Source organism: Heptranchias perlo, chromosome 5, assembly GCF_035084215.1.
Source record: "Heptranchias perlo isolate sHepPer1 chromosome 5, sHepPer1.hap1, whole genome shotgun sequence".
In the NCBI taxonomy this organism is placed as follows: domain Eukaryota; kingdom Metazoa; phylum Chordata; class Chondrichthyes; order Hexanchiformes; family Hexanchidae; genus Heptranchias; species Heptranchias perlo.
Genome location: NC_090329.1, coordinates 26,862,039 through 26,881,398, shown reverse-complemented (window position 1 = coordinate 26,881,398; position 19,360 = coordinate 26,862,039). Strand labels below are relative to the sequence as shown.

At 46.8% G+C, this 19,360-nt stretch overlaps 1 protein-coding gene across 1 annotated transcript in view; it reads left to right on the top strand.

Annotated features, from left to right (window-relative positions):
* The window catches only part of LOC137322141 (potassium voltage-gated channel subfamily KQT member 5-like), a 502,576-nt gene that overhangs the window by 247,457 nt on the left and 235,759 nt on the right, over nucleotides 1-19,360 (top strand). Inside the window, 1 exon segment of the mRNA XM_067985255.1 lies at nucleotides 11,901-11,991. Coding sequence (XP_067841356.1) covers nucleotides 11,901-11,991 — 91 coding nt within the window.

The following is a 19,360-nucleotide window of genomic DNA, read 5'->3' as shown; positions in this document are numbered from 1 at the left end:
ATTGATAAAATGGGACAAAATAGAATTTGAAAGTAAACTGGCAAGAAATATAAAAATGGATTGTAAGATGCTTCTACAAGTATGTAAAAAGGAAGAGATTAGCAAAAGTAAATATTGGTCCCTTAGAGGCTGAGACAGGAGAAATTATAATGGGGAATCAGGAAATGGCAGATGCGTTAAACAAATATTTTGGGGGAAAAATTGGATAAGGGTCGTTTTTGGGCGGGGGTAGCGTGATGCGCCAGTACCCCGCGCCCGTTGGTCCCCAAGCAGGCAGCATGTGAACTTCGTGCTGCCTGCTAATTATCATGATATCTCCGTGCAGCCAGCGCTACCCACGCTGCTGAGAGGCTGCACGGAGAATGAGGAAGTTGGAAATGGGGCGTGCACAGCGCACATCAGCAGGCTGCACCTCTTAAAGGTGCAGGGGCACATTTCAAATGGCAGGTACACAGCTTACTTGCAGGAGGGAAAGATGGCCTCGAGACTAGCAAGACCGGCACGATAGAGGGTTCCATGCTTCTCTGATGATGCTCTGGAGGCCCTGGTGGAATGGGTGGATGAAAGGAGGGCCAACATGTATCCCAGGGTGGCCGGAGACCCCCTCCAGAATGCAGCTCCGTAGGCATTGGCAGGCTGTGGCGCAGGACGTCAACGCCAGGAGCATTGCACCATGCACGTGGGTGCAGTGCCGAAAGAAGTTCAATGATTTGACACGAGTGGTCAAGGTGAGTGAATGCAAGTGTCAAGTGACACATCCAACCAAATGCACCACTGCTCCACGCATCACACTCCCTGTCACCCACCCACCAACAAACACTGCCCATCCATATGCAATGCTGCACTCGGCATGCTGCATCTCACCCGCACATAGTACCACACTTGCAGGCCACACAACCACCACGCACAAGTCATACAAACTGGCAGCTATTCGACCACGACAGGCACATCACCCACACACCTTGCAGGATACTCAATGACACACTGTCCTGGGTCTTGCAGGAGAAGGTGGCGCATAACAGCCGGCAGCAGGAGAGACCCGAGGGTGGACGGGGACACTTACACGTCCTCACCCCCCTAGAGGAGACAGTGCTTCGGATCATTGGGCGGGCTATTGCTGCAGCCATGACAACATGCCGTGCTGGAGGTCCCGATGAAGGGGGTCTCTGCATATCTAATGCTCCTTCTCCTTTTCCACATCTCCCTCCTCCCATAATCTTTTCTGACTCACGTGCTGCAGATGTTGTCAGCATGGACGTCTTACTTGCTCCTCTCCCCACTCCACAACTCAACTTGTTTCTCTCTGTCATTGCAGATACCCAAGAACACTTGACGGCACTGTCTGAGGAAGAGGAAAAGGAGGAGGAGGAGGACACTGAAGCCACACCGTCTCTCGATCTGACACTTGCATCCACCAGCTCAGAGACTGACTTTGCGGGTCCTTTAGAGGTTAGGTTAGAGGTGGGATCTGCACGTGGTGAGACACCGAGCACAAGTGCACAGGAGCCGGGACGGAGGGAACGGATACCACAGGTGCCAGCTCGCCGGAGGGTGAGGTCGCTCACTAGTTCTGCTGCAGAGGAGTCAAATGAGGACTTTGATGGGGCAGGTTACAGAAGACGGCTGATGGGCGTACACCAACAGGTGCTTGGGGCACTGGAAAGCCTGCCAGAAAGCCTGAGCATAATGAGAAGGGCATGGAGGAGTCCAGCTCCAACTCGGCGCAGGGCTTTGCTCAGAGCTTGGAGCCCATCATTTCCAACATGGAACGGGTGGTCACCTCCATCAGAGCACCTGTGGAACCCACCATGATGCAGCGTCTGATGACTGATGTCACAGCCTCCATTGCAGCACAAACATCTGCCATCCAAGGTCTGACTGCTGCATTTGCAGCTCAGACTGCTGCAATGGAAGCTCAGACTGCCGCTGTCATGGCTCTGGGGACCATTGTTGAACGGGGCTTCCAGGGCGTCACAGCACTCCAACAATCCATTCTCCAGCTGATCACCAGGATTGCTGAGACGCCGCCCCACTCCACCAGTGCCCCTGTTGTTGCCTTTCGGCCAGCCAGGCCAGACTGCTGCAGCCCATGCTGAGATGGTGCAGTCTGAAGCCGGGCTTTCCAGGCCCAGAGCTGCTCGAGGTCGTCCTCCAAGGCCATCTACACACTCCTCCATTGAAGGCCAGCAGCCTCTCACCACCCATGCTGCAGCCACTGGGGAAGCACCTCGTAGGAGCACTAGGATAGGTAAAGGCACACGGACAACAGGCACTGAGAGAATGTACAAGGGTGAATAGTTCTGTTATGTTTACATCATTTCATTTATTCATTGATAAATGAGACTTTGATTTTGCATTTGGTGGTGGTTTTTATTCATGCAGTGAGCTGAGGGGGAAACCAATGTGTAATCAGATGGAGGGCGATTTGATTGTCTTGTGGGAGCGGAAAGGTGGGGAGTGTAGGACTGTTGGTGAGTTGGGGGATATAGTTCACATTATTGATAGCGGGCACGGATCAGGCGATCACACAGAGCCCTTGCAGACAAGGCATGTGGTCCCTGTTACACACTTGCATCTTCCTCCGCTTCTCCTTCCGGCTCCATCCCCTCCTCCTCCTCCTCAGATTCTTCCTCCTCCTGCTCCTCAGCCTCCTCCCCCTCCACCTCCGGTTCAGGGTCTTCTCCAATCATTGGTGACAAAGGCTGGTCCCTCATGATGGCGAGGTTGTGCAGCATGCAGCAGACCACCACAAATCTGCCCACCCGCTCAGGGGAGTACTGCAGGGCTCCTCCAGACCAGTCCAGGCAGTGGAAGCGTTGTTTGAGGAGGCCTATGGTGTGCTCCACGATGTTGGGTGTGGCAGCATGGCTCTCATTATAGGCCTGCTGTGCACGTGTGTGTGGATTCCTGACCGGAGTCATGAGCCACGGTGTGAGGGGATAACCCTTGTCGCCCAGTGGCCAGCCTTTGACTTGCTGAGTCGGGTGAAAGATAGCTGGTACATTGGACTGCCGCATGACAAAGGCGTCGTGACTGCTCCCAGTGTAGCGGGCATTGACCTCCATGATTCAATGCATGTGGTTGTACACCAGCTGCATGTTCAGGGAGTGGAAGCCCTTTCGGTTGATGAAGATGGCTGAGTTGATATGCGGGGCACGCAGGGCAAAGTGCGTGCAGTCAATAACACCCTGCACCATGGGGAAGCCAGCAATGCGGGCGAACCCCCGTGCTCGTTCGTTCTGATTGAGGGAAGGTGATGAACCTGTTCCTCATGTGTTACAGTGCGTCTGTGACCTCCCTTATGCAGCAGTGCATTGCATACTGCGAGATGTTACACACGTCGCCAGCAGAGGCCTGAAATGACCCTGAGCCGTGGAAATTCAGTGCCACAGTGACCTTCACAGCCACAGGTGATGCTGTCCTTGCCCTGCTCTGAGGCTGCAGTTGTGGCCGCACCAGTTGACAGATCTCCATCACGGCTTCCTTGGTGAACCTCAGCCATCAGATGCAATCCTCCTCGGTCTTGTTGAGGTAAGAGAAATAAATGGTGATGGAAGACCCTGATTGGGTAGGGTCTCCTGCTCAGCGCCCTGCGCCTCCTCGCCCTCCGTCTCCTCTCAGCTTGACCTGCTGTGAGTGGCCTCTCTGCATGCTCCCAGTCGTGCTCAATGCCCAGCGGGAGCCCTAGCAGACCGCCCATGATTGGCATGAATGTTGTTCAACCACGATTATAACTTTCCGACCCGTGAGGCAGTACCTGCCAAAGCACTCGCAAAAGTAGTGTAGGAACTCTCTCAGTAAGAATAGGGAACTTCAAAAAACACTTCCTACTCCTCCAGCAGCCAGAAGCAATAATCCAGAAACTAACCTGCAACATCTGCATGGCCCCTTTAAATAGCACTGGTGGGGGGTCCTTCAGGCACTGCAAGAAACGTTTAGATGGTTAAGGTTAAGACTGTGCGTTGAGTTGAGTGTTAAGGTCCAAAATGGTGTCTATCACTTTAAATCAGCATTGCACACTGATTGAAGCCATTTTCTCCCTACTTTACATGATTTCAGCATTCGTTATCTATACCAAGATGGCGTCCGGCGCACGTCACACTGGAAACGTGCGTGCGCATCCAAGACGCCATCTTGGATGTCAGAGAGGCCGTGTAGCGCCGAAACAATGGGCGCTACACGGCCCAATTTAGTGGCCAGTGTATCTGTTTTCAGAGTAGAAGACACAAAAAGCATACCAAAAATAGTGGGGAACCACGGTCTAATGAGAGTGAGGAACTTAAAACAATTAATCACTAGAGAAAAAGTACTGGACAAACTAATGGGACTAACCCCCTGGACCTGATGGCCTACATCCGAGGATTCTAAAAGAGGTGGTTGCAGAGATAGTGGATGTATTGGTTGTGATCTTCCAAAATTCTTTAGATTCTGGAACAGAACCAGTGGATTGGAAGGTAGCAAATGTGACCCTGCTATTCAAGAAGGGAGGGAGAGACAAAACAGGGAACTCCAGGCCAGTTAGTCTGATAGCGACCATCGGGAAAATGCTGGAATCCATTATTAAGGAAGTGGTAACGGCACTTAGAAAATCATAATATGATTAGGCAGAGTCAACATGATTTTATGAATGGGAAATCGTGTTTGATAAATTTTTTAGAGTTTTTTGAGGATATAACTAGCAGGGTAGATCAAGGGGAACCAGTGGATGCAGTATATTTGGATTTTAAAAAGGCATTCAATAAAGTGCCACATAAAAGGTTGTTGCACAAGGTAAGGGCTCATGGGGTTGGTGGTAATATATTAGCATGGATAGAGGATTGGTTAACGGACAGAAAACAGAGAGTAGGGTTAAACGGGTCATTCTCAGGTTGGCAGGCTGTAACTAGTGGGGTGCCGCAAGAATCAGTGCTTGGGCCTCAGCATATGGATATATACAATCTATATTAATGACTTAGATGAAGGGTGAAATGTATCCAAGTTTGCTGATGATACAAAGCTAGGTGGGAAAATAAGCTGTGAGGAGATCACAAAGAGTCTGCAAAGGGATATAGAGAGGGTAAGTGAATGGGCAAGAAGGTGGCAGATGGAGTATAATGTGGGGAAATGAGAGGCATGTTGGCCTTTATTGCAAGGGGGTTGGAGTAGAAGAGTAAGGAAGCCATACTACAGTTGTAAAGGGCTTTAGTGAGACCTCACCTGGAGTACTGCATACAGTTTTGGTCTCCTTATCGAAGGAAGGATATACTTGCTTTAGAGGGGGTGCAATGAAGGTTCACTAGATTAATTCCTGGGATGAGAGGGTTGGCCTATGAAGAGAGATTGAGTAGAATGGGCCGATACTCTCTGGAGATTAGATGAATGAGAGGTGATCTCATTGAAACATATAAGATTCTGAGAGGGCTTGACAAGGTCGATGCTGATAGGTTGTTTCCCCTGGCTGGAGAGTCTAGAACCAGGGGACATAGTCTCAGGATAAGGAGTCGGGCATTTAAGACTGAGATGAGGAGGAATTTCTTCACCCAGAGGGTTGTGAATCTTTGGAATTCTCTACCCCAGAGGGCTGTGGATGCTGAATCATTGAATATATTCAAGATTGAGATAGATAAATTTTTGGACTCTAGGGGAATCAAGGGATATGGGGATAGGGCTGGAAAATGGAGTTGAGGTTAAAGATCAGCCATGATCTGATTGAATGGTGGAGCAGGTTCGAGGGGCCGTATGGCCTACTCCTGCTCCTATTTCTTATGTTCTCATGCCAATTATTCAGTGATGGTGAGATTTAAACTGTGTCAGTAACTCAGTGACTATGAGCATGGTTACTATACTGATTATTCAGCGACAATGAGATTTTTTAATGTGCTGATTACTCGGTCATGTTGAGCTTTGTTTCTTTGCTGATTACTCAGTTATGGTGAGAATTGTTACTGTGATGATTACTCAGTGAAGGTGAGAATTGTTACTGTGATGATTACTCAGTGAAGGTGAGATTTGTTATTGTGCTGTTTAACAGTGATGGTGAGATTTGTTGCTGTGCTAATTACTTACTCTCGGTGAGATTTGATACTGTGCTGATTGCTCAGTGCCTGAGAAATTTGTTGTGCCAATTATTTCATCTCAGTGCAATTTGCTACTGTGCTGATTACTCAATAATGATGGGATTTGTTACTGTGCCCATTACTCAGTGACGGTGAGATTTGTTACTGTGCAGATTACTCATAGAAGGTGAGATTTGTTACAGTGCCCATTACTCAGTGACGGTGACATTTGTTATGGTACTGATTACTCAGTGACTGTGAGATTTGTTACTATGCCCATTGCTCAGTGAGGGTAAGATTTGTTATTGTGCTGATTACTCACAGGGTGAGATTTGTTACTGTGCTGATTACTCACTGAGGGTGAGATTTGTTACTGTGCCCATTGCTCATTGACAGTAAGATTTGTTACTGTGGTGATTACTCAGTGCCGGTGAGATTTGGTACTGTGTCGATTACGCACTTAAGATGCGATTTGTTACTGTGCTGATTACTTAGTGATTGTGAGATTTGTTACTGTGCCAATTACTCAGTGACTTTGAGATTGGTTACTGTGCCAATTAGTTAGTGACAATGAGATTTGTTACTGTGCCAATTACTCAGTGATGTTGAGATTTGTTACTGTGCCAAGTACTCAGTGACGGTGAGATTTATTACTGTGTTGATTACTCAGTGACAATGAGATTTGTTGCTGTTCTGATTACTCAGTGAGATTTGTCAGTGTGCTGATTACTCAGTGAAGGTGAGATTTGTTATTGTGGTGATAATATCAGTGACGTTGAGATTTGTTACTGTCCTGATTACACAGCGATGGTGAGATTTGTTACTGTGCTGATTACTCAGTGACAGTTAGATTTGTTGCTGTACTGATTACTCAGTGACGTTGAGATGTTTTCATGTACTGAGTACCAGTGATGGTGACGTTTGGTACTTTTGGAATTACGCAGTGGTGGTGAGATTTGTTACTGTGCTGATTATGAATGACAGTGAGATTTGTTACTGTGCTGATTACTCAGAGGGTGAGATTTGTTCCTGTGCTGATTATTCAATTAGGGAGTGATTTGTTACTGTACAGATAACTCAGTGCCAATGAAAGTTGTTACTGTGTCAGTTACTCAGTGATGGTGCAATTCGTTACTCTGCCAATTATTAAGTGACGGTGAGATTTAAACTGTGTCAGTAACTCACCATCACTGAGTATGGTTACTATGCTGATTATTCAGTGACAATGAGAATTTTTAATGTGTTGATTACTTAGTGATGGTGAGCTTTGTTAATGTGCTGATTACTCAATGATGGTGAGATTTGCTTCTGTGCTGATTATTCAGTTATGGTGAGATTTGCTACTATGCCATTTACTCAGTGACAGTGATGTTTGTGTCTGTACAGATTACTCAGTCACGGTGAAATTCGTTACTGTGAGAATTGCTCAGTGATGGTGCAATTTGTTACTCTGCTCTTTACTCTGTGAGGGTGAGATTTGTTCCTGAGCCGATTACTTAGTGATGGTGAGATTTTTTACTGACCTGATTACTGTGATGATTAACAGTGATGGTGAGATTTGTTACTGTGCTGATTGCTCAGTGATGGTGAAATTTGTTACTGTGCCAATTACTCAGTGACGGTGTGATTTGTTACTGTGCTGATTACTTACTGAGGGTGAGGTATGTTGCTGTGCCCATTGCTCAGTGACAGTAATATTTGTTACTGTGCTGATTACTCAATGATGCTGAGATTTGTTACTCTGCCAATTACTCAATGATTTTGAGATTGGTTACCGTGCCAACGACTTAGTGAAGGTGAGATTTTTTACTGTGCCAATTACTCAGTGATGTTAAGATTTTTTACTGTGCCGAATACTCACTTTTTACTGTGCAGATTACTCACTGATGGTGAGATTTTTTCCTGTGCTGACTACACAATGTAGGTGAGAAAATTTACTGTACCGATTACCCAGTGATGGTGAGATATGTTACTGTGCTGATTATCAGTGACGGTGAGATTTTTTACTGTGCTGATTGCTTGGTGATGTTGCGATTTGTTACTGTGCTGATTATCAGTGACGGTGAGCTATGTTACTGTGCCGATTACTAAGTTTTGGTGAGATTTGTTACTGTGCTGAATACTCAGTGATGGTAAGATTTATAACTGTGTTTATTACTTACTCTCAGTGAGATTTGTTACTGTGCCCATTACTCAGTGACGGTGAGATTTGTTACTATGCTGATTACTCAATGGCGGTGAAATTTGTTACTGTGCCAGTTATGCAATGACGGTGCAATTTGTTACTGTGCTGATTACTCAGTAATGGTGATGTTTGTTACTGTGCTCATTACTCAGTGACAGTGTGATTTGTTCCTGGGCTGATTACACAGTGATGGTGAGATTTGCTGCTGTGCTGAGTACCCAGTGAAGGTGAGATTTGTTACTGTGCTAATTACTCAGCGACGGTGCGACAGTTACTGTCCTAATTAAACAATGATGGTGTGATTTGTTACTGTGCTGATTACTCAGTGACGGTGAGATTTGTTACTATGCTGATTACTCAGTGACGGTGAGATTTATAACTGTGTTGATTACTTACTCTCAGTGACATTTGTTACTGTGCCCATTACACAGTGACGGTAAGATATATTACTGTGCTGATTACTGAATGATGGTGAGTTTTGTTACCATGCCAATTACTCGGCGACGGTTAGATTTGTTACAGTGCTGATTACTCAGTGGTGGTGAAATTTGTAACTGTGCCAATTACGCAATGACGGTGCAATTTGTTACTGTGCTGATTGCTCAGTGATGGTGGTGGATAAATTATCGGAATCTATTCTGAGGCACAGTATAAATCGTCATTAAGAAAGGCACGGGTTAATCAAGGACAGTCAGCATGAATTTGTTAAGGAATGGTCATGTCTGACTAAATTGATTGAAAATTTTTTGAGGAGGCAACAAGGAGGGTCGATGAGGGTAGTGTATTTGATGTAATCGACATGGATTTTAGCAAAGCTCTTGACAAAGTCTCACATGGCAGACTGGTCAAAAAAGTAAAAGCCCATGGGATCCAAGGGAAAGTGGCGAGTTGGATCCAAAATTGGCTCAGCGGCAGGAAGCAAAGGACAATGGTTGATGGGTGTTTTTGTGACTGGAAGGCTGTTTCCAGTGGAACAAAGGAGGCTGAAGAGAGATTTAATTGAGGTATATAAAATTATGATGGGACTTGATAGAGTGGATAGGAAGGACCCATTTCCTTCAGCAGCGAGGTCAGTGACCATGGGGCATAGATTTAAAGTAATTGATAGAAGGATTAGAGGGGAGCTGAGAATTTTTTTCACCCAGAGGGTGGTGGGGGTCTGGAACTCACTGCCTGAAAGGGCAGAAACCCTCAACTCGTTTAAAATGTACTTGGATGTGCACTTGAAGTGCTGTAACCTACAGGGCTACGGACCAAGTGCTGGATAGCTTAATCGGCTGGCACGGACATGAAGACCCCCTTCTGTGCCGTAAATTTCTATGATTCTATTCATTCGGCCCAACAGGTCTATGCTGGTGTTTATGCTCCACACGAGCCTCCTCCCCCAATAAGTCATTTAACCCTATCAACATAACCTTCTATTCCTTCCGCCCTCATCTGTTTATCTAGCTTCCCCTTAAATGCATCTATATTATTCGCCTCAACTACACCTTGTGGTAGCGAGTTCCACATTCTCACCACTCTCTGGATAAAGACATTTCTCCTGAATTCCCTATTAGATTTATTAGTCACTATCTTATATCTATTGCCCCTAGTTTTGGTCTCCCCTACAAGTAGAAACATCTTCTCTACGTCTACTGTATCAAACCCTTTCATAGTTTTAAGGACCTCTATCAGGTCACCTTCAGTCTTCTCTCTTCTAGAGAAAACAGCCCCAGCCTGCTCAATCTTTCCTGATAGTTATAACCTCTCAGTTCTGGTATCATCCTAGTAAATCTTTTCTGCACCTTCTCCAGTGCCTCTATATCCTTTTTATAATATGGAGACCAGAATTGTTCAAAGTACTCCCAAGTGTGGTCTAACCAAGGTTCTATACAAGTTTAACATAACTTCTCTGCTTTTCAATTCTATCCCTCTAGAAATGAACCCCAGTGCTTGGTTTGCCTTTTTTATGGTCTTATTAACCTGCGTTGCTATTTTTAGTGATTTGTGTATCTGTACCCCCAGATCCCTCTGCTCCTCTATCCCATTTAGACTTATTACCCAAGCAGTATGTGGCCTCCTTATTCTTCCTACCAAAATTCACCACCTCACACTTATCTATATAGAAATTAATTTGCTAATTACACGCCCATTCTGCAAGTTTATTAATATCTTCCTGTATTTTGTCGCAGTCCTCCTCAATATTAACTATACCCCTCCCCCCCCCCCACAACTTGGTGTCGTCCACAAATTTTGAAATTGTACTTCCAATTCCCGAGTCCAAATTGTTTATGTAATTGGTGAACAACAGTGGCCCCACCACCGATCCCTGAGGAACACCACTTCCCACCTTTTGCCAGTCTGAGTAACTACCCTTAGCCCCTACACTCTGTTTTCTGTATTGTCGCCAGCTTGCTGTCCATTCTGCTACCTGTCCCCTGACTCCACATGCTCTGACCTTAGTCATGAGTCTACAATGTGACACCTTATCGGAGGCCTTTTGAAAATCCAAATATATTACATCTACGGCATTAACCTTGTCTACTCTTTCTGTTACTTCTTCAAAGAATTCAATAAGATTGGTCAAGCATGACCTTCCCTTTTGAAATCCGTGCTAACTATTCCTGATTATATTTTCAGTTTCTAGATGTTTTTCTATTACATCTTTGAGTAAAGATTCCACTATCTTTCCTACCACCAATGTTAAGCTAATTGGTCTATAGTTCCCTGGACTGGTTCTATTTCCCCTTTAAATGTAGGAATCACATTAGCTGTCCACCAGTCCTCTGGAACTATGCCTTTTTCTAATGATTTTTTATGTATAGATATATATACTATTGCCTCTGCTATCTCTTCCCTAACTTCATTTAATATGCACAGGAGCAATCCATCCGGACCGGGGTCTTATCCTCCCTAAGTTTGATTAGTTTATCAATTATCTCTCCCCTTTCTATTTTAATTGTCTTTATATCTTTTTTGATCTCTTCTTCTAATGTCCTGCCCACCATGTTAGTCTCCCCGGTAAATACTGAAGCAATAATCAGAATCCCGTGAAATCGATGGCGTATCAGATCAGGGTCTGTGTGGGGTATCTGACCATCTCCTGTAACTGACCTTCTCCTGTAACTGACCATCTCCTGTAACTGACCTTCTCCTGTAACTGACCATCTCCTGTAATTGACCATCTCCTGTAACTGACCGTCTCCTGTAACTGACCATTTCCAGTATCTGACCATCTCCTGTAACTGACCTTCTCCTGTAGCTGACCGTCTCCTCTAACTGACCGTCTCCTGTAGCTGACCATCTCCTGTAACTGACCGTCTCCTCTAACTGACCAACTCCTGTAACTGACCGTCTCCTGTAACTGACCATCTCCTGTAACTGACCATTTCCTGTAATTGACCATTTCCAGTAACTGACCATCTCCTGTAATTGACCATCTCCTCTAACTGATCGTCTCCTCTAACTTGACCATCTGCTGTAATCGACCATCTCCTGTAATTGACCATCTCCTGTAACTGACCATCTCCACTAACTGACCATCTCCACTAACTGACCATCTCCACTAATTGACCATCTCCTGTAACTGACCATCTCCACTAATTGACCATCTCCACTAACTGACCATCTCCACTAACTGACCGTCTCCACTAACTGACCGTCTCCTCTAACTGACCGTCTCCTCTTTTTGTTCACAGATTCCTCCTGGTCTTCAGCTGTTTGGTCCTGTCAGTGCTTTCTACAGTCCCAGAATACACCGCTCTTGCTTCACACTGTCTCTTCCTGCTGGTGAGAGCCTCATATTAAATCTTTTATAACTGAGAATATCAGTTACAGATGAGTGCATTTATTGCCCGTGCACGGACTGACCTCCCGTGTGAGTCGGGAGGCCTCAGCTCCCGGTCTCAGCGACTGTTTGTGCTGAAGCAGCAAAACTGGAACGGGGGGAATGTGATAGTTTTACTGGCCGTGCTGAGACTGAACTTTTAAAACATTTTAGTATTAATTCAACCCAGTTTGTTATAAAATGGAAATCACGACTCTTGAAAATCCAGTCCAGCCTCACTCGCTCACCCATCCCTCACTCACTCGCTCACCCATCCCTCACTCACCCATCCCTCTCACTCCCTCATTCATCCCTCACTCACTCGCTCTCCCATCCCTCACCCACTTGCTCACCCATCCCTCACTCATTTGCTCACCCATCCCTCACTCACTCCTGCATTCATCCCTCACTCACTCCTGCATTCAACCCTCACTCGCTCCCTCACTCACTCACTCACTCCCTCACTCACTCCCTCACTCATCCCTCACTCACTCACTCCCTCACTCATCCATCACTGTCTCCCTCACACAATCATCCCTCATTCACAACCTCAATCATTCATCCCTCACTCACTCCCTCACTTGTCCCACACTCACTCCCTCACATACTCAGTCCCTCACTCATCCCTCATTAAACTCCCTCACTCACTCATTTCCTCACCCATCCCTCACTCAATCCCTCACTGAACCCTCACTCCCTCCCTGACTCACTCCCTCACTCATCCCTACTCACTCCCACACCCATCCTTCCACTCACACCCTCAATCACTCGCTCACTCACCACTCAGTCACTCCCACACCCATCCCTCACTCTGTCACTCACTCCCTCACTCACTCACTAACTCACTCCCTCACTCACCCTCACTCTCCCTCATTCACTCATTAGTCGCTCATTTACTCACTCACTCATCCATCACTCACTCCCTCACCCATTCCTCACTCACTCATTGACCCATTCTCACTCACTCCCTCACTCATCACTCACTCCTTCACCCACTCACCCCCTCACCCATCCCTCACACACTCGCTCACCCATCCCTCACATCCCTCACTCATCCATCGTTCCCTCCCTCACACATCCCTCACTCCCTCCCTCACTCCCTCCCTCACTCACTCGCTAAGTCAATCGCTCACTCACTCCCTCACCCATCCCTTGCTCCCTCACCCATCCTTTGCTCACTCACCCATCCCTCACTCACTCCCTCACTCACTCCCTCACTCATCCCTCATTCACTCCCTCACTTATTCCACACTCACTCCCTCACTCACTCAGTCCTTCACTCATCCCTCACACACTCCCTTACTCACTCATTGCTTCACCCATCCCTCATTCACTCCCTCCCTGACTCACTCCCTCACTCACTCCCACACCCATCCTTCCGCTCACACTCTCACTCACTCACTCTCTCACCCATCACTCAGTCACACCCACACCCATCCCTCACTCACTCATCCCTCGTCACTCCCTCACCTTACCTCACACACTCACTCCGTCACTCACTCCGTCTAACATCCCTCACTCACTCGCCAACTCACTCACTCCCTCACCCATCCCTCACTCACTCCCTCGTTCACTCATCACTCGCTCATTCACTCACTCACTCACCCCTCACTCCCTCACTCATTCACCCATCCCATACTCCCTCACTCACTCATCATTCACTCACTCACCCATCCCATACTCCCTCCCTCACTCACCCATCCCTTACTCCCTCACTCACTCATCCCTCATTCACTCCCTCACTCATTCCACACTCACTCCCTCACCCGTCCCTCACACACTTCCTCACTCACTCATTGCTTCACCCATCCCTCACTCACTACCTCCCTGACTCACTCCCTCACTCATCCCTCACTCACTCCCACACCCACCCTTCCACTCACACCCTCACTCACTCCCTCAATCACTCGCTCACCCATCACTCAGTCACATCCATCCCTCACTCACTCATCCCTCATCACTCCCTCACTCTTCTCTCACACACTCACTCCGTCACTCACTCTGTCAAACATCCCTCACTCACTCATCGATCACTCACTCCCTCACCATCCCTCACTCACTCGCTCACCCATCCCTCACGGACTCACTCACCCATCCCTCACGGACTCGCTCACCCATCCCTCACGGACTCGCTCACCCCTCACTCACTCCCTCATTCACCCCTCACTCTCTCCCTCATTCACCCCTCACTCACTCCCTCACTCATCCCTCACACGCTCCCTCACACACTCATTTCCTCACCCATCCCTCATTCAATCCCTCACTGATCACTCACTCCCTCCCTGACTCACTCCCTTACTCATCCCTACTCACTCCCACACCCATCCTTCCACTCACACCCTCACTCACTCACTCCCTCACTCACTCCCTCACCCATTACTCACTCACTCCCTCACGCACTCACTCCCTTACCCATCTCTCTCACACCGTCACTCATCTATCACTCTCTCCCTCACTCACTTGCTAAGTCAATTGCTCACTCACTCCCTCACCCATCCCTTGCTCACTCACCCATCCCTCAGCCCCTTATTCACTCACCCATCCCTCACTCACTCCCTCACTCACTCATCCCTCATTCACTCCCTCACACATTCCCTCACTCACTCATTGCTTCACCCATCCCTCACTCACTTCCTCCCTGACTCATTCCCTCATTCACTCCCACACCCATCCTTCCACTCATACCCTCACTCATTCGCTCACCCATCATTCAGTCACACCCAAACCCATCCCTCACTCACTCATCCCTCATCACTCCCTCTCTCTTCCCTCACACACTCACTCCGTCACTCACTCCATCAAACATCCCTCACTCACTCGCTAACTCACTCATTCACTCCCTCACCCATCCCTCACTCACTCGTTGACCCATCCCTCACTCACCACTCACTCCTTCACCCACTCACTCCCTCACCCATCCCTCACCACTAGTTGACCTATCCCTCACTCACTCCCTTACTCATCACTCACCCCTTCACCCACTCACTCCCTCACCCATCCCTCACTCAATCCCTCACCCATCCCTCTCACACTCCCTCACTTATCCCCTCACTCACTCGCTCACCCAACCCTCACTCACACCCTCACTCATCCATCACTAATGCCATCACTCATCCCTCACTAATTCCCTCACTCACTCACTCCCTCACCCATCCCTCACTCAATCCCTCACTCAATCCCTCACCCAACCCTCACTCACACCTCACTTATCCATCACTTACTCCATCACTCATCCCTCACTAACTCCCTGACTCACTCACTCCCTCACGCATCCCTCACACATCCCTCACTAAGTCAATCGCTCACTCACTCCCTCATCCATCCCTCGTTCACTCACTCACCCATCCCTCACTCACTCACTCCCTCACTCATTCATCCCTCACTCACTCCCTCACTCATTCATCCCTCACTCATCCCTCATTCACACCCTCACTCACTCATCCATCATTCACACCCTCAATCATTCATCCCTCACTCATCCCTCACTCACTACCTCACTCATTCCACACTCACTCAGTCCCTCACTCTTCCCTCACACACTCCCTCACTCACTCATTTTCTCACCCATCCCCCATTCAATCCCTCACTGATTCCTTACTCACTCCCTCCCTCACTCACTCTCTCACTCATCCCTCACTCACTCCCACACCCATCCTTCCACTCACACCCTCACTCACTCCCTCACTCGCTCACCCATCACTCAGTCACTCCCACACCCATCCCTCACTCACTCCCTCATTCACTCACCACTCGCTCATTCACTCACTCACTCATCTGTCACTCACTCCCTCACCCATCCCTCACTCACTCATTGACCCATCCCTCACTCACTCCCTCACTCATCGCTCACTCCCTCACTCATCGCTCACTCCCTCACTCATCGCTCACTCCCTCCCCACTCACTCCCTCACCCATCCCTCACTCATTCACTCACTCACCCATCCCTCACTCACTCACTCACCCATCCCTCACTTATTCCCTCACTCGCTCACTCACTCATCCCTCACTTATTCCCGCTCGCTCACTCACTCACTCACCCATCCCTCCCTCACTCACCCATCCCTCCCTCACTCACCCATCCCTCCCTTACTCATCCATCCCTCCCTCACTCACCCATCCCTCCCTCACTCACTGATTGCTCATTCACTCACTCATCACTCATCCCTCACTCACTTCCTCACTCACTCATCACTCGATCACTCATTCATCCCTCACTCGCTCACTCACTCGCTCACTCACTTGCTCACTCACTCATCTCTCCCTCACCCATCCCTCACCCATCCCTCACCTCACACTATCACCCATCCCTCACTCACTCATCACTCGCTCACTCACTCACTCATCACTCACTCCCTCACTCATCACCCATCACTCACTCACTCAGTCACTCAGTCACAAAGGCAGTCGTGTGAAAGGATCTTATCTCAGAAAATCAGGATGTAGAATCTGTATGGGTGGAGTTAAGAAATAACAAGGGGCAATAAACACTGGTGGGTGTAGTTTACAGGCCCTCCTAACAGTAGTTATAGTGTTGGACAGAGTATAAATCAGGAAATTAGAGCATGTAACAAGGGTAATGCAATAATCATGGGGGTCTTTAATCTTCATATAGATTGGGCAAACCAAACTGGCAAAAGTAGTTTGAAGGACGAGTTCATGGAATGAATCCGAGTCAGTTTTCCAGAACAGTATGTCGAGGAACCAACCAGGGAACAGGCCATTTTAGATCTAGCCATGTGTAATGAGACAGGGTTAATTAATAATCTTACAGTTAAGCATCCTCTGGAGAAGAGTGATCATAACATGATGAATTTCATATCGAGTTTGAGAGTGATGCAGTTAAGTCCGAAACTAGGGTCTTAAATTTAAACAAAGCCAACTATGTAGATATGAGGGACGAGTTGGCTGAGGTAGATTGGGAAATTAGATTAAAAGTTATGACGGTAGATAAGCAATGGTGAATATTTAAAGAAATATTTCATAATTCTCAACGAATATACATTCCCTTGAGGAATAAAAACTCCACAGGATAAGTGATCCAACCGTGGCTAACTAGAGAAGTTAAGGATAGTATTAGATTAAAAGAAGAGGCTTATAATGTTGCCAAGAAGAGTAGTACACCGGAGGATTGGGAGGGATTTAGAAATCAGCAAAGGATGACCAAGAAATTGATAGAGAGAGAAAGTTGAATGAGAGTAAACTAGCAAGAAATATAAAAACAGATTGTAAGAGCTTCTACAAGTATATAAAAAGGAAGAGATTAGCGAAAGAAAATGTGGGTCCCTTAGAGCCTGAGAAGGGAGAAATTATAATGGGGAATAAGGAAATGGCAGAGATGTTAAACAAATATTTTGTATCTGTCTTCACAGTAGAAGACACAAAAAGCAAACCAGAAGTAGTGGGGAACCAAGGGGTTAATGAGAGTGAGGAACTTAAAGCAATTAAGATTAGTAAAGAAAAAGTACTGGAGAAATTAATGGGACTAAAAGCCGACAACTCCCCTGGACCTGATGGTCTACATCCTCGGGTTCTAAAAAGAGGTGGCTGCAGAGATATTGGATGCATTGATTATGATCTTCCAGAATTCCCTAGATTCTAGAACTGTCCCTATGGATTGGAAGGTAGTAAATGTAACCCCGCTATTCAAGAAAGGAGAGAGAGAGAAAACAGGGAACTACAGGCCGGTTAGCCTGACAACAGATCTCGGGAAAAGGCTGGAATCCATTATTAAGGCAGTGGTAACAGGGCACTTAGAAAATCATAATATGATTAGGCAGAGTCAACATGGTTTTATGAAAGGGAAATAGTATTTCACAATCTATTAGAGTTTTTAGTGGATGTAACTAGCAGGGTGGATAAAGGGGAACCAGTGGATGTAGTATGTTTGGATTTTCAAAAGGCATTCGAAAAGGTGCCACATAAAAGTCTATTACACAAGATAAGGGCTCATGGGGTTGGTGGTAATATATTAACATGGATAGAGGATTGGTTAACGGACAGAAAACAGAGAGTAGGAATAAACGGGTCATTCTCAGGATGACAGGCTGTAACTAGTGGGGTGCTGCAAGGATCACTGCTCGGACCTCAGCTATTTACAATCTATATCAATGACTTAGATGAAGGGACTGAGTGTAATGTATCCAAATTTGCTGATGATACAAAGCTAGGTTGGAAAGTAAGCTGTGAGGAGGACACAAAGAGTCTGAAAATGGATATAGACAAGTTAAGAGAATGGGCAAGAAGGTGACAGATGGAGTATAATGTGTGGAAATGTGAGGTTATTTACTTTGGTAGGAAGAATAGAAAAACAGAATGTTTTAAAAGGTGAAAGACTAAGAAATGTTGGTGTTCAGAGGGATTTGGGTGTCCTTGTACATGAATCACAGAAAGTTAACACACAGGTACAGCAAGCAATTAGGAAGGCAAATGGCATTTTAGCCTTTATTACAAGGGGGTTGGAGTATAAGAGTAAGGAAGTCTTCCTGCAATATATGGGGCTCTGGTGAGACCACATCTGGAGTACTGTGTACAGTTTTGGTCTCCTTACCTAAGGAAGGATATACTTGCCTTAGAGACGGTGCAGCAAAGGTTCACTAGATTGATTCCTGGGATGAGAGGGTTGTCCTGTGAGGAGAGATTGAATAAAATGGGCCTATATTCTCTGAAGTTTAGAAGAATGAGAGGTGATCTCATTGAAACATACAAGGTTCTGAGGGGCCTTGACAGGGTAGATGCTGAGAGGCTGTTTCCCCTGGCTGGAGAGTGTAGAACTAGGGTCATATGTTATTTGGATCTATATGATTTATATCAATTAGTGTTAATTGTATTCAGGTGGTGGGTATCAACTGGGGACTCTCGTATCCTTTTTATAGGAGGGAGCTTATTTAGGGGGTGCAAGGTGTGGGCAATGTGGATTTCCATGAATAAAGGCTTGGAAGCAACTGAAGACCAGGGTCTAGTATTCTACCCTTCACCACCTGGCTATCCAATTTATTACAGATCCCTGTGGGACACCACTAGTCACATCCTGCCAATTTGAGTACCTGCCCATTATCCCGACTCTCTGTCTCCTGCTGCTCAGCCAATTTCCTAACCAGGTCAATAATTTGCCCTCAATTCCACGAGCTTCAACTTTAGCTAACAGTCTCTTATGAGGAACTTTATCGACTGCCTTCTGGAAGTCCATATAAACAACATCCATAGACATTCCCTTGTCCACTACTTTAGTCACCTCTTCAAAAAATTCAATCAGGTTCGTCAGGCATGACCTACTCTTTACAAATCCATGCTGGCTCTCTCTGATCAGCTGAACATGTTCAGTCACTCTATCCT